The sequence below is a fragment of the Enhydra lutris genome, unplaced genomic scaffold (genome assembly GCF_002288905.1).
Source record: "Enhydra lutris kenyoni isolate GAN:26980312 unplaced genomic scaffold, ASM228890v2 scaffoldscaffold38, whole genome shotgun sequence".
Lineage (NCBI taxonomy): Eukaryota > Metazoa > Chordata > Mammalia > Carnivora > Mustelidae > Enhydra > Enhydra lutris.
In genome coordinates, this window is record NW_019154122.1 from 6,642,308 (window position 1) to 6,669,031 (window position 26,724).

The 26,724-nt window shown below is 55.2% G+C and overlaps 1 protein-coding gene across 2 annotated transcripts in view; it reads right to left on the reverse strand.

Annotated features, from left to right (window-relative positions):
- Positions 1-26,724, reverse strand: part of LOC111154807 (paired box 7) — a 96,119-nt gene that overhangs the window by 42,448 nt on the left and 26,947 nt on the right. For both annotated transcript variants that reach the window (XM_022514728.1, XM_022514727.1), the window contains exon 5: positions 2,516-2,715. In XM_022514728.1, coding sequence (XP_022370436.1) covers positions 2,516-2,715 — 200 coding nt within the window. The remainder of the gene's footprint in view (positions 1-2,515; positions 2,716-26,724) is intronic.

The following is a 26,724-nucleotide window of genomic DNA, read 5'->3' on the forward strand; positions in this document are numbered from 1 at the left end:
CCTTGTTTCCTGGGCTTCAGCTCCGTGATAGCAGAGATTTCTGTCTGCTCGGTCCCCAGCGCCTAGACCAGCGTCCTGCGTGGGATAGGTGCTCCGTTAAGTGAGTGCCAGAGGAAGGCACCGGGAGTTCCCACGGTGGCCAGGATCGGAACCACCAAGAACAGGTGCAGCCTAATGAGAATGTACTCCGCCTACGGCACTTCTGCCAGGCACTTCTTAATTTTGAGTGCGTGTTTTTCTCATGTGTAAACACTGAACCCTTAGAATAAGGGGGGCTATTAATGTCACCTCCACTTTGCAGATGTGGAAACTAAGGCCGGAGGGATGCGTGCTGGAGCTGGACCTCACACCTCGGCATCTGGCTCTGAGCCTGCTCTGACCGGCTCTACCCTCCCACCACCTCACTGGGGCCACTGAGATGACATGTCTCAGGACTGCAAAATCCCAGAACCACAGACTCTTAAAAACAGAGACCCGAGACCCCAACACCATAGACTCGGCGCAGTGCTCAGGAGGCTTTGAGCTCCCTGTCCGACTACCCACAGCAGGAGCACTCTCACCAGGCTTTCTGATCCACTGGACATTGTACTTTGGCTTGAATGCTTCCAGTAATGGGGATCTCATCACCTCACAAGGCACCTCTGATTGTCAGTAAATAAGGATCCTAGAACTTTAAGGAGCTTTAGTGATCATTTAGTTCCTTGCCTTTATTTATAGATGGGAAACTAAGTCTCAGGGAAACTGATCGGTTGAAGGTAATTCAGCTGATTAGAGTCAGAGACCAATGCAAACCCAGGCCTGTGGCTCCCAGTCCCACCCCTCAGGGGCCTCTTAGCTGCCTCTTCCAAATCTCTTCTCCAGGCCAAATGTTCTGTCATTCATCTCCTGGTTTTTCGGGAGTCAACCTTTGTTTGTCCTTTTAAAACCCAACATATATGGACCTCTGCCCTGCTGGGATTAAGCTAAGTTCTCAGGCTAAAATTGGGAAGACTCGCTGCCTTGGGGGAGCCTAAAGGATGGCAGAGGAGTCGGCATGAGCAAGACGTCTGCCTTGGCTCCCTCGCTATACATTTGCCTGGGCTCTGCCTGCTCCCCCTATTCCCAGCCCCCCTCCGTCCTTGGACCTTGAGTGACACCTGTTTCTGGGTCCCCTGGGCCAATAAAAGCACGGCCCTGACAGCCAGGAAATTTTACAAGGCGCAGTCAGGCTTCAAGGTGGTGGGAAGCAGCCGCAGCCGCCAGACGTGGGAATGAGAAAGCACCCAGGAATGTGCCCAGGAGAACAGCTGCAGGAGGATCAGAGCCGGGGGAGGGAGGCCGGGAGCCCAGGGCAGGCTCAGATATCAGCCTGCAGAGCAGGGGCGGGAATGAGACGAGCTGGCTGCTGCCGCCTGCTCCCTTCCCCTGGGGGTCTCCCTCAAAGGCAGCCACGGACCCCCCACTCGAGGAGTGGGGGCAGGGAGGGTGGAGAGCAGTACACTGGCTCCCGGAGAGCCTACATACCAGCTTGCTTCTAGAACTTTCCCTACTGCTTTCAAATCCTAGGCTCTGAGTCAACCTCTTCCTTCCCCATGGAAAGAACTTGGGCTTTGGAATCCGGCAGGACTGGGTTCCGGGCCCAGCTCTGTGCCCCTGGGCATGCCTCTTCTCCGAGCCTCTTTCCACCCCTGTGGCCTGCCCGGAGGTGCCATGCCTGACAAGGTGGTCTGAGGTTCCGCCAGGTCTAAGAGAAGGCTCGAAGTGGGTGCCCAGCAAAGGCTGCTTGGGCTCGGCTGGGAGTCCCTTAGTGCACAGTTTGGGGAGCCCTCCTACAGATTCGTCTCCCCCGCTCGCAGAGAAGATGGACCAGGAATGGGTTCCCTCAGGAGATGCTCAACGGGACCCTCTGTCTTCCTCCCTGACTTGGGGACAGGAGACTGCTCCCTCCCCTGCTGCTGGCCAGGAGGCAGGCTCGGCTCCTTCTCCAACTCCCCCGCCCCCAGCCCCACTGATGAAGAACCGCACACTCGTAGGCGTGGAGGGAGTGTTCAAGGTCTGCCCATCCTCTCTCTGATGCTTCTAACCCACCAGGAACGTGCCTGCTCCGTGTGCTTGCATGCTGCCTATAACCGGAAGCTCTTTACCTATCTTAAGAAGCTAGGCCTCTCAGCAATTTCCCTCCTAGTCACTTCCTCCCCTCATCCGAGATCTGGAGCCGTTTATGCATCCCGAACCCTCTCTTCTGGCCCTTCCCTGGAGGGCTGAGCACAATCCAGCAGGCCTCACTGCACGTGCTGGCTTCCCCAAGGCTGCCTCTGAGCCCAGCTTGACCCGTGCTCAGTGGGTCAAGCAGCACTTACTGCCCGTTTACTCCACATCACGTGCCAGTGGCTTTCCTCATCTACACAGTCCCTGGACCACCCGCTGGAGAGCCCTCTGGGGGCCCACTCAACCCTGGGATGCCGGCCACCTCCACCTTCTCCGTTCCGCCAGCTTCAGTATGCCCGCAGGGCAAACACCCACGGCCCCGCCTCACCTGCACACGTGCCTCCGTCAGCTTGGTCCTCTGAGCCAGCTCCTCGCGGGTGTAGATGTCCGGGTAGTGGGTCCTCTCGAAGGCCTTCTCCAGCTCCTCCAGCTGCTCAGCCGTGAATGTGGTCCGACTACGGCGCTGCTTGCGTTTCAGAGGGAGGTCAGGTTCTGACTCCACGTCCGAGCCCTCGTCCAGCCGGTTCCCTGCAGCCAGGTGGGAGGGAAGGAGAGGGAGCGGGCCTAGTGAGGCGGAGGGGTGCTTTGTGCCTGCCTTCCCACCCACTGCCTCGCTGACCGTCAGATCGCTCCTGAGCTCAGGAAGCGTGTTTCCCACAGCACTGCTCCCCAGAGTGAAGGGGGGACGCAACCTCCATGCCCAGCCTCAGGGGACTGGCTACATATTTTATGGCATGACTGGTCTTGCTTTTAAATCCCCTATAGTTGGGTACTTTGGTTAGTTCCACTGACACGGAAGGATGGCCACGACATAGGACTCAGTGTAGTTCCATGATGAAATACATTTGCTGAAATTTCCTACAATTATATTCTCCAAGATGAGAGAATTTTGCTGTGCATGAACTGTATCTCCATACACCTAACTCGAAGAAAAAGGCAGGGTAGGGGCGCCTGGGTGGCTCAGTGGGTTGAGCCTCTGCTTTCGGCTCAGGTCGTGATCTCAGGGTCCTGGGATCGAGCCCCGTGTTGGCCTCTCTGCTCAGCGGGAAGCCTGCTTCTCCCTCTCTCTCTGCCTGCCTCTCTGCCTACTTGTGATCTCTCTCTATGTCAAGTAAATAAATAAATAAATAAAATCTTAAAAAAAAAAAAAGGGAAAAGGCAGGGTAAAAACCAGTGTGCAAAGGTTGATCCTGTTTTTGGAAAAAGCATGCATGGAACACTATACTCAAAAGATGAACAACCATTAGCCTTTGGGGAGACAGAGCTAGTGTATTTTTTTTCTTTCATGTTTACTTATAGTTAGTATTTTTAAAACAACCATTTAAACAGAAGTGCTATTGCATTTGGGGAACATATCACAAAACTAGGGCGAGGGGGCACCTGGGTGGCTCAGTGAGTTAAAGCCTCTGCCTTTAGCTCAGGTCATGATCTCATGGTCCTGGGATCGATCGGGCTCTCTGCTCAGCAAGAAGCCTGCTTCCGCCTCTCTCTCTGCCTGCCTCTCTGCCTACTTGTGATCTCTCACTGTCAAATAAATAAATAAAATCTTAAGAAACAAAACAAAACAAAACAAAACTTAGGGCTAGGAGGAAGGCCAGAAGAAGGCGAGGGAGGGAGACAGAGAGCACATGCATGTGCTAAGGGCTGGCAGCCCAGAAGCTTAGATTCCAGACCTGATTCCACCCCTAAATCCCCAGAACCATGACCCCAGGAGGGTTACCTTCCCTCCTTGGGCATCAGTTTCCCTGCTTATAATATGAAGGGTTTGGACTTTGACTTCTACACAAAAGCCCTTCCTGGGGTGTTTCAGGATCTGTGAGTAAACTTCCAGGCTGGAAAAGGAGACCTTACCTGACAACCTTGGTTGTGGCCATGGCCCCAACCTGATAGACCCCTCCACCCCCCCAGGAGTCTGGGGGTGGATGAAGATCATTGCTTCCTGTGCAGAGAGAGCCCAGGAGTCTGGAGCCAGCTTACTTCTCAGCCCTAGATGGGGTTATCAGACCAGGTGCCAGACCAATGAGGTTGCAGGAACGGTTTGATCAAGCTCCTTGGCATCAGAGCTGAAGACACCCTGGGGACTGAACTGGTTTCCCGACCCCACTGATCCTGTGCCTCTTATCCATCTTGGTCCAGCAGAGGGGATGCTAGCAAGGAATAGCCTAGCCGGGGCTCTGGAGCTATACCCTCTGTGGCCCCCGGGGGAATGTGGGGAGCACATAGTAGGGCCAGGAGAAAAGACCAAGGAAGGGAGAGGGAAAGAGGAAGCAGGTTGTCAGAGATTATCTTCCTCCCATTCCTGCTTTCTCTCTCTTTCCTCTTTGCCTTCAGTTTCTCTCCCCTTCCCCTCCCATCTCCTTCTCTGGAGATGTTCTGTCATTCACCAGAGCATCAACAGAGCACCTGCTAGGTGGTGCCCCCCACCCCGGGCTGGGTACACTATGCTCACAGCACTCAGTCTGAGTCAATCATGTGATCACACTGTACAGATGGGAGAAACTGAGTCACATAATCTCTCAGGAAGTGTCCACGCCTGTTCTTGTTCAGCTCCTTTAACGATCTGTTATACAATCAGGTCTAGGCCTCTCCCACAAGGGACAGCCTCTTCTTCCCTCCCCCAAACACCTAATACAGCTTCTTAGATGTTAGGGATGGGACAGACATTCTAGGTCACGGTAAGAGTATTTGCCAAGGCCTGGCGTGGCAAATGGCACGATGGGCAACGTTGTCATAGGGCTGCATCCAGAGCTTGGATGTCATCTGGGCTTGAGTAATGCCCCTCTGTCCCAGGTCTCCTTCCCTCCGTCCTACTGTCTTGGTCATTGGGCAGTCACCCTTGCTTTTTCTTGGCCACTGCCAGGCTGTCCCTGATTGTGATGCCACAGGACAAAGGAGACAAAAGCAAGGAGCCCTCCCTTCATCATTGCCTACACCGTCCCTAAAGGCAGAGACCTGGGGTCAGATCCAACCCCCTCATCTCCCCATTCCCGGCTGCCCAGCTTCCCATCATTGAGAGGAGACCAAGCCGGCACAGCTTGCATCCTGGGGCACCTTCCCCAGCACATCTGGGGCTCAGAGCCAAAGACAACTTTTCCCAAGGATTTGATCCTGAAATTCACTGCATAACCCAGAGGGGCACGGGGAGGGGGTCCCATGGGCAGTATGGACACAAAGCACATTCACTGAACAGAAGATCTGGGGGTGGGCCGTGGCGGAGCAGCCTCCTGGCCAGCAGCAGTTCCTGTTCTCTGCCCCAAACAGCTGTGAGATGGAAAGATCCCAGAGAGGGGTGGGACAGAGCTCATGCAGGTGTGGGGAGAGCCCCCAAGACAGAGGGATATGGCAAGGGACCCGCTCTCTGCGTTCCTGGATTCTGTCTCTGCTCAGGGATGTGGGGAGTCCAACACAGCACAAGGATAAAACAGCCCCACCTCCCAACCTTATGGGGGAACCTCTGTCTTAGGAAGTTCCCAGTCTGATGGAGGAGGTATCACCCCCCCACACACCCCATTGTGGGAATTTCCCAGTCTGATAGAGGAAACACGGCTTCCATAAGTATCGGGGCCAGGACAGGCACGGAACACAGGACAGACGCCGGACTTTGGAGAGCCTCTGAGAATGAAATGGATGAGGGACAGGAAGGGTGACAGGAGCTGTTGGGTTTGTCAAAGCTTAAAAGTGGGCAAGAATGAGGTCTGCTCAGGGCCGAGCCCAGCCCAAGGCTAGGTTGCTGGAAGTGGAGAGAAAATCACCAGGGACCATCCCTTCCAGCTTCTACCTCAGCCACTGCCCCTCCTCCCAAGCCTGCTGGCACTCAAAGCCGCTGATTCTGGAAGCCTCTGCGATACCAGTGAGGTCCCACCACGTGTGCAGATGAGCCCATCACTCCACTCGCTTCTCTGGCCAGCTCTCGGCATCCTTAAAGGAACAGGCCAGACCAACTCACACCTCCTACCTTGAATCGTGAGCTCCCTCTGCTTGAAACGCCTCACCCCTGCCACTGGGCTTCCTCTGGCTCATGCAGCAGAACCCAGTTCATGGGGGGCCTCCCCCAGCAAGGCTTCCTGAGCGTGTCCACGTTGGTCTCTGGGCCCCTTCATGGGCTCTCAAGGCTCATGGGGGACCTCGAACCTGCCTGTTTCTAGGTCTCTAGGTCCCATCGGACTGGGAGATCCCCAAATGGAGCAGACACTGTGCCTAGCACACAGCAGGCGCTCAGTAAAAGCCTTCTTAGATGAACAGGGCTTGGTAGAACAATTACAAAATGCCTTTTGAACTCGGACACACAGCAACAGTCATCACCCAATGCGTATACGCCGCACCCTACAGTTTACAAGGTCTGTCCCTGTTCCGCTGCAGTCTCTCCCAATAACCCCAGAGGACCGAGCAGGCACTATTAGCCCCATTTTACAGATGATCAGTGAAGTCCTGCGGTGGTGGGGCTGGGAAGAAAACCCAGGACTCAGGACTCCCAGCCCAGCGAAAGTCCCCTTTGCCACGGAGTACTCCCAGGTGGTGGAAAAAACCATTTCTGAGCTGGGGGGGACGGAGGGGACCCAGGTGGCTTATTCTCCATCCCCATCCCCAAACTTCTCCTGCTCTCCCTCTGGCCAGAGGAAGACACTTGAAAGGAGATGGAACTCTACCAGCTTCTCAGAGGGCAGGAAGCTGCGGATCCCAGTCCTCCTAGATCTGAGGGAGACAGTGGTGGCCTTGAGGTTTGGGGTCGTTCTCTGAGTGCAGCCCCCACCCCAACCCAGCGATGCCCTCCCACCCGGGCTCCTGCGCTCCCCCTCCTTGCTGCCTCCAAACCCAGTCTTTATTACAGTTTAACATAGGCCTGGCTTGAGCTGCGGCAGAGAAACGAATCACATAATAGTTGATATGCGTTTTAATCAAGTAATTCGGGCAGAGCCGAGAGCTGGCGAGTGTGGGCCTGGCGTCCCTGAATACCAAACAGGCCTGGGCGCAGGTCTTGGAAAATGGAAAAGTCATTTACAGCTCAGCTGGGGGCCCAGAGAGCTGGGGCCAGGGCGGGAGCCCCTCCTGGCCCCTCCGCAGAACCACTCAGCTGTAACCAGTGCCTGCGGGAGCCGGGCCCCACACAAGGGCTGGAAGCTGGGATCCCAAGCTTGGGGGGGGGGGGGCGGACAGAGAGGCCGGGCTTGGAGCCCGCATGGAAACTCCCTGGAGGCCAGCCCCTCCTGTCCACCACCTCTGCCTGCACTTCTCTTGGGTATCCACCTCAGCACCGCCACCCCGGTGTCCAGATCGAAGACCTGGTACTCTGCCCTAGCACCCTCTCCCTCCCACTTAGTGCCTCCCAGGCAGCCAGCCCAGCACCAAAGCAGGGGTGGGGGAGGGGTACGGGACTCAGAATTCCCGTGGGCTCCAAACCTCCCACCTATAGCCATACCCCCAGCCCTGGCTCATTATGCCCTCTCCTCTCTCCCTGGACTCCAGCAACCATCTCCTGCTCTGGAAACCACAGGCCTTTGCACAGACTGTGCCCTCTGCTTGGAGCGCCCTCCCCGTGCCCCCCTAGGCCTGCCGTTGGCCACTGTCTGGGCCAAAGTGAGCGGACATCTCAGAGCACAGGCTCCTGAAGCAGTCGGCCTGGATGTAAATCATGGATAATATTAGAGACACCCCCCCCCATGCCCACCTTGTTTGCTTTGCCTTTTTCTACACCACATATCACAATCACATGGGCTAACTCTTCTATTTTTTTGCCCCTCCCCCCCATCGTCTGGGCCATCACTAGAACTCCATGAAAATGGGTGGTTTCATCTTTGTTGTTTATTGGTAAGTCTCCAATGTTTGACACAAAGTGAATGACCAAATAAATATCTGTTGAATGAATGAACAAATGAATGAATGAATGAGAGGATACTGAGGCACATGAAACAGTACCAGGGACAGCAGTGCTCAGGAAATGTGAGCTTCTGTTGATCCTCACCCTTTTCGATTAGCTTGGGATCTCTCTTCCAGGAAGCCTTCCTAGGTCACCCCCCCCCAACCTGGTTCAGAGGCGCCCACCTCAGTGCTGTCATTGCTGGGGCTCAAACTGTCCACACTTGGTTCACTTCAGTCCTGCCCTCTGGGAGGGCTCCTGGGGGTTGAGAGGCACTGACGAGGTGGGGATTTCTGTCCGACTCTACAGCAACTGAGTCAATGGCCCAGCTTCACTCTCCCAACTCAAGGAAAGGAGAGGCAAAGTGGAACTCTCACTTTATTACAACCTAAACCTGACAAACCTTTTCTTTCTCTGGGAAGTCCCTATCCATCCCCACCAGGCTGCCTTTTTAAAAGTTGGAACTGCAGGTACAGAATTTGCATTATAAAATGTGGAGCCCTGTGGGGTGTTCTTGGGTTTCATGGCTTCTCTGCTAACAGCCTAGTACTGCTCTTAGGCACTAGAGGGCACTCTTTATACATTCCAGCTAAGAAGGGGCATCTCTAGGAAGAAGGAAGCAGTTCTGTTTGAAGTGGTACTGTGTCGTTGCACTGCCAGAATTCAGGGCTACACTGTCTTGCGATGGAACCAGAACTGTCTCTGTAGGGAATTGTGAACCAAGCCCAAGTCACATGTGGGAAAGAAGAGAGAGTGTGTAGAGGGCTGGAATTGTCTGGGAGTAGCTATTTAAAATAAGATTTCGGGGTGCCTGGGTGGCTCAGTGGGTTAAAGCCTCTGCCTTCGGCTCAGGTCGTGATCCCAGGGTCCTGGGATCGAGCCCTGCATTGGGCTCTCTGCTCGGCGGGGAGCCTGCTTCCTCCTCTCTCTCTGCCTGTCTCTCTGCCTATTTGTGAACTCTGTTAAATAAATAAATAAAATCTTTGAAAAATAAAATAAAATAAAATAAGGTTTCCCTGCTAAAGCAAGAGGTTAAAACAAAGATCTCAAGAGAGTCCTTCCAACTCGGAATCTTTAACCTGTTGGCATCATAGGCTGCAAATGCGGAGTTCTGGAAGGGGCCACAGCAGCTGTGAGCTAGGGGAGGGGAGAGGGCAGGTGACTTGGGGGCACAAGCAAGCCCACTATAGGAGGAGCTCAGCTCACCATCTCCTTTAATACTCTTCCTCTGACTTTAAGACAACCTTACAAATAATCACCAGTTTTTCTTCACTTCTTCTTTGCGCTATTTCAGCCATTTACTCATCGACCTCATGTAAGGACAGGAAGAGCCAAGCTTGGTGCTGGGCAGGCAGCAGAGCCCACTATGCTAGCACCTAAAGGAAGCCTGTCAATGGGTCCCATCTTTACGGCCCAGGCTGGCAGGCAGTGGGGAGAGAAACGTGGGGTCAGATGGACCTGGGTTTGAATTCTAGATCCACCCCTGACAAGCTATAGATGCTGGGCAGCGTTGTTGAACATTTGAAACTCGCTTTCTTCATTTCTGAAATGGGATGGTGCTGGGATCCAGAGCCCCCTGCCCACACTGAGACATTAAGCAGCTATGCCTCCAGACCCAGAGTCCCCTCTGGTTCAGAGAGCCTGGCAGGGGGCAGCTGGTCCTCCAGGCTCACACCCTGAGATGCTGTGTGACCCCGAACATGTCACTCACCCTCTGGGATCCCCATCTCTCCACCCATTCCTGGGAATAAGAATCCGCGTGCCGACCCCGTGGAGTGCCATGTGGCTACACGGGGTGGGTGTGGGAGTGACCTCAAGAAACACCAAGCGGTGCCTCTTACACAGTACTCCTGGACTGCTCCCCACACTAACTCGGGAGTCACTCCCCTCCTCTGGGTCACAGATTCATCTGCAAAACGAGGAAAGTAATCATAAGTCATCATGCACAAAGATTAAATGAATTACTATAAGACAAGAGTTTATACCAGCGCTGGGTATACAGTAAGTGCTCAATGTACACAAACTATTACGATGATGATGATGATGATGGCGATGATTGCTGGTTTTTTTTTTTTTTTTTTAAAATTGAGCGATCCAGGCAGAGAAAGAGAGAAAAGGAGAGGGGGAAGCAGGCTCCCTGCTGAGCAGAGCCCCCCCCCCCAATGCTGGGCTCGATCCCAGGACCCTGGAATCATCACCCAAGCTAAAGGCAGAGGCTTTAACCCACTGAGACACCCAGGCGCCCCAATTGCTGGGTTTTTTAAAAAGACTTTATTTTTAAGTTATCTCTGTTCCTGATGTGGGGCTCGAACTCACAACCTCGACATCAAGAGTCACATGCTCTACCGACTGAGCCAGCCAGGTGCCCCTCATTACATAGGCCGAGAATTTAACCTCCCTCTGCACCCTGCCCACAGGCAGGCACGTTTTCAGAGCACACAACACAAAGGAATGAATGCACGTGTGAATGAATGATTGAATGAATGGCGACCCCTTTGTTATTCCTCCCTCATTCTCCTATAGCCAAGTGCTTGGCACAAACCCCAGGAGGCCCACAGACCACCCCTGCCTGCCCTCCCCCAGGAAGGCCATCACCGAAGCACAAGGTGGCCTGCTGAGCAGAGGGTGTGGCGGGCACAGGCGCTCACAGGCACGAAGGGCCAAGGAAGGAGCCCGGCCCTCAGGAAGCAGGTCCTGGCAGAAGCCTGGCTCTAGGCCTCAAGGTCAACGAAGGGGAAACAGCAGCTGGAGCCCCAGCGGCCAGATGAAGCTGCCCCGCATGGCGGGCGAGGAAAAGGCAAGCCGGCCACCCGTCGGCGCCCCACAATGCCACTGTGAAAGGGCCATATGCCTGAGAAGTCAAGCCTGCTGGCCCGACTGGCTCTGCCCGCCACCCCCTCGCCCCTCCTCGCTGCTAGAACTCCGGGAAGCAGAGGGGTTCAGCCAGTTGCTAAGTCATCGAAGGAGGCAGAGATGGAAAAGGGCTCAGCACCCCTGTTGGCCCCTGCCTCCTTTCGTCCATCGAACCCCCTGCTTCCAGACTCAGCCTCGAGGAAGGGCTTCCATCTGGGGCTCGCTGGACCCTCGGATCCTGAGGACAGGGCTCTGAGGTCGCACAAAGCCTCCTGTGGCAGGACTGGGCATGAAGGCCTCCGGAGAATAAACCTAGCAGCAGCTGAGGTGCTCTGGCCACGCCGGGTGCCTTTACTGCCACGAATCGCAGCATCCCGGGGAAACCCTAAGAGGGACGGGTATGATCAGCCGCCTTCTACAGGTGGGGAAAGGAGGCTCAAAGGGTAAATGAAAGCCGGGCAGCTGGCCCCGGAGGCCCACTGGAGCCAGGCATCCAATGGCTTTGCAAGGGCCCAGGAGCCCCTTACCCTGCAGGTTCCTTCCAGGCCTTCGTACCGTGCTGGGGCCTGGGCTGACGCTCTACTCTATCTCCTAGACCCCCCTCCTGCAAAGCTGCACCTGGAGTTCACCTAGACCACAAGGCTCTCCCTGAACCCCCGAGGGACGCATCCGCCGCCCGCGCCACCGTCCCAGCGCTTGGCATTGGCTCCTGCCGGAGACGGACGATGAACGTCTAATTCATCTCTTCTGTTAACCAAATGCACCGGATCATCCGGCTTGCGAAAGGGTCTGCTGAACTTCCTGCGTGTGAGGACGGCGTCTCCCTGCCATCAAACTGAGGACCCTCGCTCAGCCTTAGAGAGAGGTTGCGCTTTCCCGATCAGACTGGGAGTGTCTTGAAGGTGGAAACTCTGATTTCTCTATTATAACTGGGTGTTTCCCCGTGCTGGGTAACCCCACTGTGGGTCCTGTCATTCTAGAATTTTTTTTTTTTAAGATTTTATTTTATTTGACCGAGATCACAAGTAGGCAGAGAGGCAGGCCGGAGGGGGGGGTGGGGGGGCAGGGAAGCAGGCTCGCCGCTGAGCAGAGAGCCCGATGCGGGGCTCGATCCCAGGACCCTGAGATCATGACCTGAGCCGAAGGCAGAGGCTTTAACCCACTGAGCCACCCAGGCACCCCTCTAGAATGTTCTTAATGACAGTCGTCGGTAGGAACGGAAAAGCAAGCCAGGCTTCCACTGCTAGGGGCAGGTGAGACGCATTAATAGAGGGCACCCTCCCTCCTTAGGAACTACAAGCTTGACCTGGGAAGGCCACCTCCTGGAACAGACTTCCTCTCTGGAGACCAAAACCAAAGCCAAGAACCAGAGGTACTACTCCACCTATTGCTACCTCCAGGAATTCTGGGTAAAATGCAAATATTTGCAGCAGAAGCACCCTCCACCCTGGTTACAGGCACCCAGCACCCTGGCCAGATGAGACAACGGTCACCTTGCCCAGAGGCGGGACCCCAGAGAGTCTGGTGGGTAAGACTAGGAGCTCTGGGTTAGAGCCCTGAATTTTGTTCCTGACTTTGCCTCCAACTTGCTGTGTGACCTTTGGCAAGTCTGAATCCCTCTTGAGCATCATTTTCCCGATCCCTAAAAACCAGAGGTCCTCCTGGATCTCTAGGAACAATCCTGAGAAGGGGGCCAAGGCTATATCTGACTTATTCACTACTTCACACTCCCAGAGTTCAATACCACTCCTGGCACACAATAGGGCTTTCAATAAATGCCTATTGGTAGATAAATAATGACCGATCGATGGGAGTAGGGAGGAGCTCCAGAAGGGACTGGGATTCTAAGTCAGTGCACTGTGGGACAGTGAGACAGCAGAGACTTTTCTGTTCTTGTGGGGACAGGGAAGGACAGACTTCAAGACCCTCCTATTCTGCTTCTCAGTCATCCTCAGGCCCTTCTTCTTCTCTTAGGGGAAGGGGGTAGGGAAGAAGGCTTATCTCTCCCCCTTCCCTCTCCCTCCCTCTCCTCCCCTCGCCGCCTCTCCCCAGGCCAGTTCTGGGCCCCTTGTGTCTCAGGCTGGGCTGGTCGCTGGGCAGCCAGAGGCCTTTCATGGTACATTCTCGGCCTCCCCTCCCCTCCCCGCCCGCTCTCCCGGGCAACCCCACCCTGTCCCGCTCCCATCAATCTGCCGCACCCCGGCCTCTCCAGCTGGCCTGACTGAGCTGTTCCCAGGCAGAGCAGGTCCACAGTGGAAGGTGGTGGAAAAATGTGGACAAATTTCTGATTTGCAACACTCTGGGAAAGAGTTTATTGCCATTGTTTGCGGACGAATGTATAAATAAAGCAAGGCGAAGATTGCAGGGGGAGGCCGATGAAAGGCAGAAAACGAGAAATTTTATGGCCATAAGGAGCGTACTCTAATGGTGATTTTTGAGGCACTGGACCATGGTAGTTACTTAGCCAAATGATCGCTGTGAAGCTGGGCAAGGCGGCTTATTTCTTAATTACTGTTACGTATTATGTCAGGCAGATGCCCCAACCCTGGAAAACTTGGTCCTGAAAGCAGACACCGGCTCAGAGTCAGGTCCCAGGGCCCAGGGTTCTGGCGGGCCGGTGGGAGGGTCATCCCCTGTGCCCACTGAGAGCAGGGGGGCCCCCGGGGGCCAACACCCTCTCTCCCTGCCCCAGGCTCCTGTCCTCAGATGGGAACCCACCAGCTCCTCGCATAGGTGCCCAGCACAAGCCGGCTTCGAGCCAGCCACAACAGGTGCAGCACAGAATGAAACAGACGCAAAGTCTGGCTTCGAGATTTTCCCGGGAAGCACCTTGGGGCTCATTTCAGACTCCTCACTGTGTGTCTCTGTGCAAGACAACTCAGGACTGGACAGAAGCGGGGAGGAGGTGGGCTGACCGGCCAGAAGAGGGCTGCTGGGGGGAGGACGGGGAGGCTGGGACATGCTGTGTCCCCTGCCTCTGTTTCTTCACCTGTAAAAAAAGGGAGGGGTGGGACTAAATCATCCCCGTTTGGGGCATGATTCTCAGATGCTGTGATTCTCTTGCTCTCACAGTTGATGAAGTTGATTTTTCAAAGGTGACCAGCACTGGCCCCATGAAACACTAGGCTCTTATCTTATTGGTTCACCACTGTCAAGGAACAGAAGGAAGACGGGGGTTCCGGTTTACTGAGGGCGTCCTGTGTACCAGGAGCTCAGCAGGCACCATGTCCTCTCACGACCTTCCTGCCCGTCATCTCAGTGCTCCTCCAGGAACCCTCAGAAAGGCATGGAGACTTTTTCAGATGCTAAGTTGTAAAGCCTCCGTCAACCCCGGTGGATCCCAAAGTCACCAAATACATTCCAGGTCAATCGAGCGCCCCCCCCAACCATACCTTGCAGACCAGCATCAGGCCATCAGAGTCCCCTGGGGGGATTGCTGAAACACAGAGTGCCGGCCCCCGCCCCAATCCATCCCAGGTGGATGGAGTCAAGAAAGAGCATTTCCAACAGGTTTACAGGTGGTGCTGATGCTGCTGGTGGGGACCCCACTTTGGAGCCACTGTTCTACAGAAACAGAGAAAAGCAGCAACAGCCAACACAAACACCACACTGCTCTAGGGGAAGGGGACGCATATGACTCTTTTTCCCTCCTATCAGAACAGAGGGACTGCAAGAGAGTGTCAAGCCCGCATCCCCTGCCCCCCAACGGACCCCAAACCTGACATGTTCTTCACACTGGGATTGGCGGGGAGAAGACTCAGCCCAGGGTGGGCCCAGCCAAGGAGCCAAGCCTGGCAGGTGAACTTCTCTGTGGTCCCTGCTCCTGCCGCTTGCCATGGTGTCTGGGTCATTATATATATATATATATATATATATATATATATATATATTTTTTTTTTTTTAAAGATTACTGATTTATTTGAGAGGAGAGAGAGAGAACGCAAATGGAGGTGGGGGGAAGGAGAAGCGGACTCCCCGCTGAGCAGGGAGCAAGTCTGCTTGGTAGGGCTCAATCCCAGGACCCTGAGATCATGAGCTGAACCAAAGGCAGACGCTTAACCGACTGAGCCATCCAGGTGCCCCTGGGTCATCAGATTCTTGACAGACCACAGCCCAGGATGCCTGGAGTCCCAACCAGGACCCATTCCACCCTTTCTCTCTGCCTCGGTTCCCTACCTGGGTCCTCTTCCCCTTCCCCACACCGTCCCAGGAAAGAGAAGGCTGAAGTCAGGGACCACACCTGACACCTGCTTCCTCCCTGACCCACCTTCCTGTCTCCTAGTTTGAATTATTCAGAGAGGCAATGTTTCTGCTTCAAGAGGATGATTTTTTTTTTAATCTGTTTTGTTCATTGCTTAATTTCCAATGCCCAAAAGAGGGCTGGGCCCATGGGAAGAACTCAACACATGTTTGTCCAGTGGCTAAATGAATGAATGAGCGAGTGAATGCATGATTGTGTGGCCTCTTCCCACGTGCCCAGAGCCATGCAATAACTTGGAACGTTCCCACAGATGTCTTTGACAGTTTGTTTTTCGAGCCAGCGTGACTCCTGGTGAGCAGGTTAGGATCATCCAGCAAAACCATCTCATTAGAGATGTTCATGCAACAGCAGACGTCTGGCCCCAAGCTGAGAGCCCCAGCTAGCCACCTGAACGGCTCCAAGAGATCCAGAGGACTGATGCTCTAGAAACCAACACACATGTACTCCGCTGATTTCCCCCTTCTGCACCCAGATGTTTGGTCCACTCAGAGGTGACCCCAATGCAAATGTGGGGTCTTAATGAAGTCTTCGAAGTCACCTCCACTGCCGTGGGGTGATTGCCCAGCCACCCCCTTCCGTAAGCATCTCCTAACAAAGAGTCTTCGGCTTTGGAAGTGGGTTGCTGGAGGGAGCCAGTTTTTAAGGGAGTTAAAATCCAATTTGATCCTGCTGCTTATGCCTTTTCTAGTTTGATGTGCTTTTGATAAAAAAAATTTTTTTTGATCAATAAAAATAAAATCTGTTACTCGCACCCTGGGGCAATTACTACTCTGGGCCCCATTTGCTGATTCTTGATAGAATATATAATGCTATTTTTCCAAAATGTGGTCAGCCACAGGTTCGCTACATTAAACCAGCAGGGAGGGGGTGGAATCTGAAAATGGAGCCGTTCTCAGAGGGCAAAGTCAAGTTCTAGGGGCTGAGGGATGGGGCTTCCCCGTTCTGAAGGGCAAGCGGTCCTCCCCACAGAGAGAACACAGGGAGGGATGCCCTTAGCTGGAACCAGGTATTCTGGCCTGGCTGGTGCCCCTGGTAACTGGCATCAGCCCCCCAACACTCAGACCTGGTGGGCCCTGATGTCTGAGCGGTTCCAAGGAGAAGATTCAGAGACGGGCAATGCTTTACCCAAGGTCACACAGCTGCACGTGGCCACGTGAGGGCCGGGACTCCAGTCCATGGGGGACTCTGAGCCCACGTGCAGACCACTGCCGCTCCATCTTTCATTTCTCTAAGTGAGGGTGGAGAAAAGGCCTTGGAAGGTGGAGAACCTTCCCACACCAACTCTTCTTTCTGACCTCCCCTGCGCCCTCCCCTTCTTCCCAAGTGCCATACTGCGCTGGTTCCAAATAGCCCTGATTGGGGCAGCTGGAAAGACCAGCTTCCTCTGGCCTGGGGTTGCATGTGGAGGAAGGGGATGGGGCATTTGAGATACAGATGGCTCTCATGGGAAGGTACTGGGGCCTGGGCTTTGGGGAATCAGTGCAGAAGGACACACACACCTACTGTTAGCCATGGTCCTACTGTGTGCACACGTGTGCGTGCATGTGCCTATGGTCAGGGACGATTTCACTTTCTGTTGCCTATTTCTGAACAACGACAACAAAATATGATCTTTTAGTAAAAGAGTCCTACATATCCTGCAAGGGTCAGGGGAGGGGACTGTTTGGTGTCCTCACAGACGTGAGATGCCAGGCGAGGGGACCCAGGGACCAGATTCAGAGGGTCAGTGGTGAGAGAGGGGAGATTCTGAGTCAGGGGAATTCTCGAGCGTGCCTGGGGACGAGGGAGGGGTTTGTGTTGGAGGTGTGGACACTGGTAACCTCTGTGGTCGCTGAAGGACGGGAATAAGCCAAGACGGAGTGCCCAATGGGCGCCAAGCCTATCCAAAGACATAAAGCAGACCCGAGATGCGGGATTCGAATTCAAGCCAGCTGAGCCTCCCCCAAGCCCTTATGTTTACCTTCCCAGCCCCCTCGCACGCAGCCATGGGGGGCCCCCCAGCCCAACCTTCGGCTCCCATTGCTCTCAGGCTCTGCTGCCTGCCCGCTAATTAGATTCCCCTGGAAATAAGAGTTCATTGTACAGTCCCGCTAAAGGCAAACGGATTTCACAATTTCTTTTCTTTCCTCCTCTTAATAACTCGCAATGTCTCAAGGAGGTTTCACTTACAGCCTGCACACTGGAAAATTATTCTGTCTCTCATGCACTCATTTTTCTCTTAAGGAAAATTGAAAACTGGATTTCTCCTCCATCACCAGCCCCCTCGCTTTGCCTGTCTTGTGCTCAGACTATTCTAGTCCTTGGCCCCTCTCTACCTTGCAAGCAAGCCCCCCCACCCCACCCTGCCTTCCTGCCCCACAGCCTGGAAAGGCTGGCAGCCCCACTGATCTTGGGAACAGGGAGGCATCTTTCAAAAGTTTAGAGAGGGGCCGGAGGGTGGGAGGGAGGCATGCGATGGAGGGGGGGGCGGCGAGGCGGTCCCCTCCGCTGCCGGATGCATTTGCCTCCAGAGAACTGGACGGGCTCCAGCACTTTTGAGGTAGGAGCCGGTTGAGTGAGGGGCCTTTATTGGTCCCATCGGGTTCCCGTTAAGTGTCAGAGAGTAAATTATAAACAAATGGGTCCCATTTCCATTTCTGAGGGCATCTCCCGCCCTGCCTTCGCCCTCCACATTTAAGGGTACATGCCCCTAAGTGGTGCCTGATGGGACGAGGAGCCAGGTGGATGGTGGCACGCAGGTGTGGGTTGTGGTCTGCACAGCCCGCAGCCCCTGCTGGCTGGCCGGCACCCACTCCCCAGGCCCTGGGGCCGGACCAGTGAGTCACATGTGACAGACGGACAGATGGACAGAGAGAGGGACACTCCCGACGGACTGCGGATCTGGGCTATAAGGTAGCAGGTTTCATGAATTAGGGTTTGAGAGCCCACCCCCATCCCAAGGGGGAATTGAGAGGGTAGAGGAGGGTACTTGCTGGAGAACGAGGCCTGGGCCAGGGCTGGGCAGCTGGGGCAGCGTGAATGGCCACCGCCATGGGCTGGAGCCAGGGAGGAAGGCAGCAGGTCCCAGGGCCCGGCACTCAGGACGTGTGGGACGGAATGGGACCCTGAACTGGGCAACCAAAAGCCACCCACTCCCCTGTCACTCTCCGCCCGCTTCCGAGCTTCTACTGCCCCTTCTTCCATTGTGAGAGCTGGAAGGGGGAGAAAGATCCAGTCACACCCGTGCCAACAGCTGATCTTACAGGAACTGGGACCATTCGCCAGGCACCAAGGCCCCGGCACTTACGATCTCATTGAATCCTGGCATGCGCATCCCCACTCCATAGACAAGGGCCCTGGAATGCAGAGAAACCGTCACCAGGGGCCACCCCAACTCCTTGGAAGCGCCCCTCTGTGCCACGCACCATGACGGGCTTCGTGTGGATTAGTGGCTCTAACTAATGTCACACTGTTAGTCCATTTACAGATAAGGAAACCAAGGCTTAGAGAGGCAGAGGCTGGGGTCAGTCTCAGGTCTGGTGCAGGCACCGACCTCCCTGTTTAGGATGGCTTCTCCACGTGGACTGGGTCTCTAACGTTTGAGACCTCCTTTCTATATCAGGGGAGTCTAGAAGTTCAAACTAGAAGCGACTTAAGAGATCATTCAGTCCCATCTCATCATCTTACAGATGAGAACAGTGAGCCTAGAGAGAGCATGTGACTTGCCAGAGGACACACAGCAGGTCAGTGCAAGAGCTCATACTGCTGTCAGGGGTCAGGCCCCCTCTCTGGTCCCAGAGATCCACAGACACTCTCAGGGTGTGACCAACGGCAAGCTTCCCCATCCAGGGACGCATGACCATGCTGCCAATAACTCCACGTTAGCTATGTCTTGGGGCCACCGAGTCACGACAGGCTCTGGAGCTCTAAAGATGCTCTGGGTTCCTGACCTCCGCTGTCAGGCTGGAAGCAGTGCCAGTGGCTGCTGCAGACCTGGGAGGAGGACCAAAGAGAAGGCCGAGTAAGGCCAAGTGCTAGGGAATGAGTGGTGTCCAGCCAGGCTTAGGATCCAGAAACATCATTCCTTTGTTCCTGCGGCAGAAACGGCAGGCTGCCAGCATGAGGGGACTCTGGAGACCAGGCACTGCGGGTCTGAATCCTGGGTGACCTCGAGCTGGTCACTTAGCCTCTCTGAGCCCTAGCATCTAGGAGGCAGAGGGGTGCTCAGGCAAAGCAAGTGTCTGAGGAAGGGGAGGCAAGAGAGAGACTCCTGTCCTTTGGCCCCTGATTCCTCCAGAGGGCCCCAAAGAAAACCGACACAATCGCTTGCCATCTCCTCGTGGGCTCTAACATGTTGCAGGAAGAAACTTGAGGACCTGGCCTGGGAAGGGACTGCACTGGGGCTGAGTCACTGTTTGCCGAAGGTTTCCTAAGATGCGTCCAGACAGGAACCAGCCAGGGTCCTCCTGCAGGGCCTCCAGACACACCAGCCTGCCCAAAACCAGGACAAAGACAACCCTCCTTCTGGGGAAAGACATGCCAAGCCAGGAATCCAGGTCCAGAGAAAAGCTTATGTAAATGTATGTAAAAATCCCTGGCTCGGAGCAGGGCTCTGTGAATGGAAACCATTATTACCTTAACAAGCATTTAATGAGCACCTACTAGGTACCAGGTGCCGTCTCACACACTGTGGCCCTTCTATCTGTGAGAGGGCACTGGGTTTTTGCAGGTGAGGATGTGGAAGCCCGGAGGGGGAGGCTCAGGCATCGTGTGGTTTCAACACCCACAGCTCTGACTCTGGGTGAGGGGTCCTCAACCTGGGCTGCTCACTGGAATCCCAGAATCATGGTCGGTGCAGCTTGGGCACTGGGATGCTGAGAGCCACCCCTCTGGACCCCTGGGTTTTGCTCTGGATTTGCCCATCTCCTATTCAGCTCCCGAGGCAGCAAGGCTCAGAGAGAGTGTGGGAGGAAAAATGATGGAGATTTCGGAGGGAGGCGAGAACTGGGAGTTGGGGAGGGGGCATGTGACCTATTGGCCTTGGCTGGGGGTAAAGAAAAGACTAGACCCTCCCCAAACCTTGGTGCTTCTTGGGCCAGCTCAGGGGAAGGGGTGCCAGACAAAGGTGACAATGAGGCAGCAGCTCCTGGGACTGGGCGGGAGGTGGGGTGAGGCCCACTGCCTCTACCACATTCCCAGAGCAAATACCTCCCCCGCACCGGCCCCTCTCATCTCCCTCCTCACCCCAGGACCTCGTGACTTGTAAAGACTATAAGTGTGCATTTCCTCACATCTAAACTCAAACCCCTCCAACTACAGCCTCCAGAGTACACCTGCTAGAGTTGGGCTGCCTTGTGCTCCCTTGTCGTGTGATGATCTGGCTTCTTGGGAAAAGGTCTCCCTTTACGGGGCTGTTGCAAAGTCAGGGCTGTGAGACCGAAGCATCCTTCTTTGCCCTGAGGCTCTCTGAAGAATGGAGGGGAAGCCCAGCCGCAGAACTAACGTCTCCCTGCCCCTTCCCTCTCGGCAAGACTTCACGCTTGACCAAGAACCTCACAGTGTTATTTTTCTCCCCCATTTTACAGACGGGGAGCAGACATAGAGCAGTAACGCGGGCTGCCCAGCGGCACGCGCGTGTAGCTGTGGTAGGGCCAGGACTTGAACCTGGCTCCTCAGCTCAGCTGCTGAGCCAAGAACAAGCCCCTGGGATCATGCCGTCTTGGATCTGCAGCAGGAGGGAATGGAGTCGGACCGAAGGAAGAATTGCTCGCTCTCAGTAAGTCTATGCCCTACCACCAGCTGCTTTGGGGGAAGCTATAGAATGTCTCAGGGGCCTTTCCTGATGACCCCAAAGGACCCCTGCCCCGTTCCGCTTACCACTGGAGTCAAGCTCCCAGATGCCTGTCCCCCACCCCCACCAACCAGTCTGAATGTTTCCCCAGGTGAGTTGGAGGGGAAATTCAATCCTGTTTCCTTTCCTCCAAACGTGCCAAAAGCTTGTTTGCTCTGAGAGGCCCTTGAGGCCTTGGCTTCCCTGGTTTCAAATAATTGACTTTCAAAGCCTGTCTTCAGGTGGAACGCTGCCACGTAGCACCTGGGTGAAGGGCTGAACCCCCGAGGACATTGCCAGGGAATGAGTGGGGAGGTACCTGGGCTCCATGATTGGCCAGATGCCTTCCACAGTCACCTCTGGGCCCACTGACCCCTTCCCCCACCCGGAAGCTTGTCCCACAGACACTGCCTGGCATGGGGGGCGGAGACGTGGGAGGCAGGCCCCACGGGGCTCCCCCAAGCTCTTACTGTGCAGCTATTAGAGAGAATGTGGTACATGCAGGTGCGTTCACCTGTGCCACTAGCCCTCCTGGGGCTTGAGGCTGAAAGCCTGCCACCCCAAGAACCAGCTCACAGGTCAGAGCCCTTAGGGTGTCCCCTAGACCACAACTGGGCCACTGCGCATGGAGGGGGTGGGAGAGGCTTGAGGTTTGGGGTGAGTGCAGAGCTGGGCATTTTCCCCTCCACACTAAATTATTTTGAAATGGGATGAGTTTCATCGGCTCAGTCTCCTACCTCAGCCCTCTGTGTTGCCCAGAGACCATGAACGCTCTAGAGTGTCGTGAAGGCTACTGCCACGGAGAGCCGAGTCGCCTTCAACCCCTCTCCATCTGCCCTGACTGCATGAACAGTAAGCCATCCACATTTATCGAGCACTTACAGTAAACAGGCAGTCTGCTAACCTGTGTGCGTGGGTCATACCATCTAAGGGACACGGACAATCTATATGAAGCCCCGTGTTGCCCCTGGGGAAGCTGAGGCCCAGAGAGATGCGGTAGTTTTCCCAAGGACACACAGCAGAGTCAGGATGGGCATTTGGGTCTAGCTGACTCCGGGACCTGGGAGCCTCGCTACCACCTGACACCCCCACGGTTAGAATCACTAGGAGCGGGAGGTGGTATCTCTGAGTGCACCTCATGAAATATTTTCTGGGAAAGGGACTGCATTCTCCTGTTTCCTCTCAGGATCTGGGGTTTGCCTGTCATGTGTCCAAGGGGTCAGCCTATGTCTGGGGAAGAGGTCCCAGAGTAGGGATTTCCTGGCTCCCCCTCCTCTGAGCCTCATCCTCCTCATCTGTAAAGTGGGGGCACTGATCTAGATGGTCCAAAACCTGCCCCTCCTCCGGGTTTGACACTGCATCGCTCACTGTGTGACTCAGAGCTACTGGTGTCTGTCACCCTATGGGCCTCAGCTTCCCCATGTGTACAACATGGGTGATGGGCCACTTCACAGAGGATTGGGAGGGTTGCAGTCCTGGGAGAGCTCTGGAAACTGCCAAGCACCGGCCACATGGGAAGCTTTGCCTTTCGTTTCCCAGGTTGCCAGCTCCCCATCTGTTACACCTCCTGGCCTCCTTGGGTTCAGAAGACTCTCAATAGTGGGGAGGGAAAAAAACCCAGATGTGGCTCCAGGCCGTGGGGGGGCCCCAAGAGAGGTCACCACTGCATCAGAAGGATAAGATCACCTTTCCAGCCAGCTGGGATCTGTGCAGGACCTGCCGCTCGTCAGCTGTGTGACCCTGGGCAAGTCACTTAACCTTTCTGGGGCCTCTGCCCCTCCATCTGTGAAGGTGAGAGGGTCAGACTGGATGCTTCCAGGGCTGACAGGGGAGGAGGCGCTGATGGAGGAGACCCCCTTTTTTTTGCTCCAAAGCCTCATCTTTGTACAGTGATCTGGAGGAGCTGTGAGTTTCAAGATCCCAGATCAGGAAAGAAAACTAGAACCCTGACACCCCATGTTCATAATGTCAATGGGGGAGGTGTGGGCTTACTAAATCTCCCTGTCTCTCTGGTGGGGAGGGAGGGTGGTAGGGATCCATCCTGGACGGGCTGGGAGCAGCTGACGTTCACTTCTAGTTCATGTTAAAGCCACCTAATGGCTCCTGGCTGGTCAGGAGAATATCAGGGCTGCTCATTTTTCACCTCAGAGAGAGGCTGCTGTTCTTAACTGGAGTCTGCCCGTTGAACGTGGTGGTTACATTTTAGGGTGGGGCCAACCCCTCCACACACCCCAGAATATTCCAGAGGACTTAGAATCAGGAAAACTCACATTCAAATTCCATCTCAGCTACTTTCCAGCAGGAGGCCTGAGGTGATCATTCCTGGCCTCTGAGCCTCAGTCTTACCTTCTGTAAAATGGGGACAGCAATGGCTTCTAGAATGGACAGGTGAACGTCATAGGCACGGGGGCAGGACCCTCTGTCCTCACCTGTCAGAGCAACAGCGACTAAAGCCACTGATAGAACTCACTGTCAGTGAGACATCCAGAAGAGGAAGCCCCCTTGTACCAGCCTCCAGAAAACGACGTCCCCAATGTGCCGTTCACTACCAAAGTCCAGAACGGGGCGCGCTGCAGAGCCCATTTTGCCAAAATAAACATATGTGTACGTGCGCACCTTTCCCGGAGGAGAGATATCTAGATGATCAGATTCCCAAATTATTTGCAATATTTAAATGGGGCTCGGGGGGCCGGGGGTCGGGGGAAGGACAAACCTTTTCCTTCTACAACCTTCTAGCCTGTGACTTTCTTTTCCCCACCACAAGCATGTCATTCTCGTATAATAAAGAACCAATAAAATGTTGTCGAATGTTGGATACCAGCTTCCTTCTTTTCCTCATTCCAAGCAGAAGCCTGACCGGAAGCCGCAGCCTGTCTCACAGGGCAAGCGCATAATGATGGCAGGAATGAATGAAGGGACGAGCCAGCTAGGGGAGGAACAAAGGGGCAACGCCAGGCCTTCTTCACAAAGGTTATGTCACACCACTGAGCATCCCTCAGTGTGTCCGTCCAGAATGTGGGCAGGGGTCACAGACCTCAGGCCCCCCTGGAAGACAAGATCACCGAAGCTCAGAGAGGAGGCGAGGCGTGACTTGGCCAGGGCCCCGGTCACATGCTTCAGAAGTGCTCGCTGTGGGCTTTGGGAAGCCGGAGCTCTCCCCACCCTGCCCCGCCCCCCCGCCCCAATTCGGGGTCCTCCCCAGCCTGCCAGAAGCTCACGGAAGAGACGCTGCTCCCCTGGCCCCCGAGTGCCCGCCCTGTGCCTGGCAAAGTGCCAAGCCCCTCGGTCCAGCCCCGGAGCAGACCTCAGAGGACCAGGCTGGGCTCAACCAGGGACCAAAAAATAAATAAGGCTGTTCTCTGGGCTCCGGAGGCTGGTTTCCACCCCCTCCTTGGAAACCTTCTTTGATTTCAAAACAGGCTGGAGTGTAAAACCAATAAAGCTTCCTGGGCCCATAAACAAACAGGCAGCCGCTTAACCTCCCTCCTCCCGGTGGTGCCCTCCGCCCACCCCCTGCCACTCGAAGGCGCGGGCAGAGGGCAGGGCTGAGCGCCATTGTCCTCGGTAATTAATTGCGGTAATAAGGAGATGCACAAAGCTTCAAAGGCCAGGCCCGGCCACGGGACTGCAGCCAGAAGCCAGCCTGGGCCCCGGGCCCGCCTCCGGTACCAGCACCCATGCTCTGAAGACCTACTGTGTGTGGGCGCGGCACCCAGCGCTCAGATCTTTCCCACACTGTGTGTTGGGTCATTCACCCTGTTTTCCTGATGAGAAGACTGAGGCTTACGATGGTTGTTTCTTGTCTGAGATGACAGAGCAGAAAAGAGCTAAGCTGACATGGAACCCAGGCCCATGTGGGCTTCTAGAAGATCTGGAAGGAGAGCAGGGACAGACCCTTTCTCTTCTTCGGCCTCTGCTTCCCCATCAGGGAGATGGGGGCTGGGGGAGGGATCTATAGGCTAACACAGGAGACGCAGACACACCAAGGCCGGTCTGAGATGGGCGAGGGTGGCCGGTGGGAGCAGGGATCAGAAAGTTTCTGGAAAGATGCACAGGAAATGTGAGTTTGAAGAAAGAAAGAAAAGTGCATTTCCATCTCACGAACCCTAAAGCCCAAATCTCCTACCGTGGCTGGGTCCCACCTCAAGCACCTCTCACACTGAGTATGGGGGGGACTGTATGTTTTCCTGTCACCCTCAGGGAGACAAGGGGGGCTCTGAGGACAAGGACGTTCCCATGCTGCTGTCCACCTCTGCCCCACGCCTGCCATTTACTCAGTGCCCAAATAGGACAGACTGATCTTCTGACAACAGGGTCAACTCCTGAAATCCTCACTGGACCCCTAGTCTTTGCCCCTAGCTGATGACATTGTTCCTATCATTTTCCCCCTCTAGCACTGCTGAGTCCCTATGATGCCCCAGGCTCACGGCCATGGCTGTAACCCATGTTATCTCACCAAATCCTTACCAAAACCCTGCTGGAGACAGTGGTTCTGGTTCCATTTCACAGGTGGGAACTAGGGTCAGAGAGAGGAAAGCCATTCCTAGGCGAGGGGTCGGCGTCCACTTCTCCCCCCAACCCCTTCCACCTCCCGATGGCCCTCCTGTCTGCACCCACCCCCTCCTCGGCCATGTGCTCACAGGCCCCACCTCTGGCCCCTTTCTGGTTTTTCGCTCAGGATTCCTGAGCCCGAGGAGCCCAGCGAGTTTATAGCTCTGCCTGCGCGGTTGCCTTGGTCCCAGATCAGGTCAGCTCTCTGGGGCTAGGAGGGGCTTTTGAATGTGCTAAATGTGGGTTACAGGGGTCAGGGGTCATAGCCCTTCCTTGGGGGAAGTTTGACTTGAATCATCCATGAAACAGCAACTCTTATCTGTGGGGAGGGAGGACAGGCAGATTTCTTACATAAGGATGATTCTTAAACAACCTCCCTGCCCCACTGTGCCCCATTCACCCTCGCCCCACTCGCCCCCTGTCCCCCAATAACCTCCCTACACCGCCGTTCCCCACTCACCCCTGCCCCGCCATGCCCCACTCACTACCCGTCCCCCACCCCCCCGCCCTCCTTCAGTCTCTCTATAGATTCCACATCTGGATTTCCCGTTTCCTTTCCTCTAATTCTGTCCTTAAGCCAGAAAAAAATCAGGAGTCTGGGGGATGAGCAGAGTAGGAAAAAAAAGGGAGGAATTTAGCATCTGCTAGAGGCCCACTTTGTTCGGAGCAGATCTGGATTTGGATGGTATCACTTTTGTGTCCCAGACCCGCGGGTGACTCTGCCGGCGGCCGTCGTGGCCCAGAACTCTGTTAGTCTAAAGCAAAGGGCCGAGCTCCCTCCTCCCCCTCCCTTGACAGGCCCCACCACCCCAGGACGCCCCCCATCCCAGCCACCTAGCACAAAGTACAGACGCCCAAAAGGCTTCTCCAAGGGAATGCCTCCACGCACCGGGCTCCCCCATGCTTTTCGCAGCCCTTCTGCAGGCCCTCTCCCTGCTCACCCAGTCCTTTCACAGAGCTGGTGTGAGGCTGAGATGTCCCCACTGGATGGTGACAGACCTGGGCCTCACAGGCCACAAGGACCATCCCTTCATGCCGGAGAACAGAAGGACCCACCACCCAGTTTGCTCAGGACTGAGGGTTTCCTGGGATGCGGGACTCTCAGTGCTGAAACCAGGACAGTCCCAGGTAGACTGGGACAGCGAGTCGCCCCACGGAGGAGGGAAGGCCAGGGGCTGAGGCCAGGCTCCCACCTCTGGGACAAGAGTG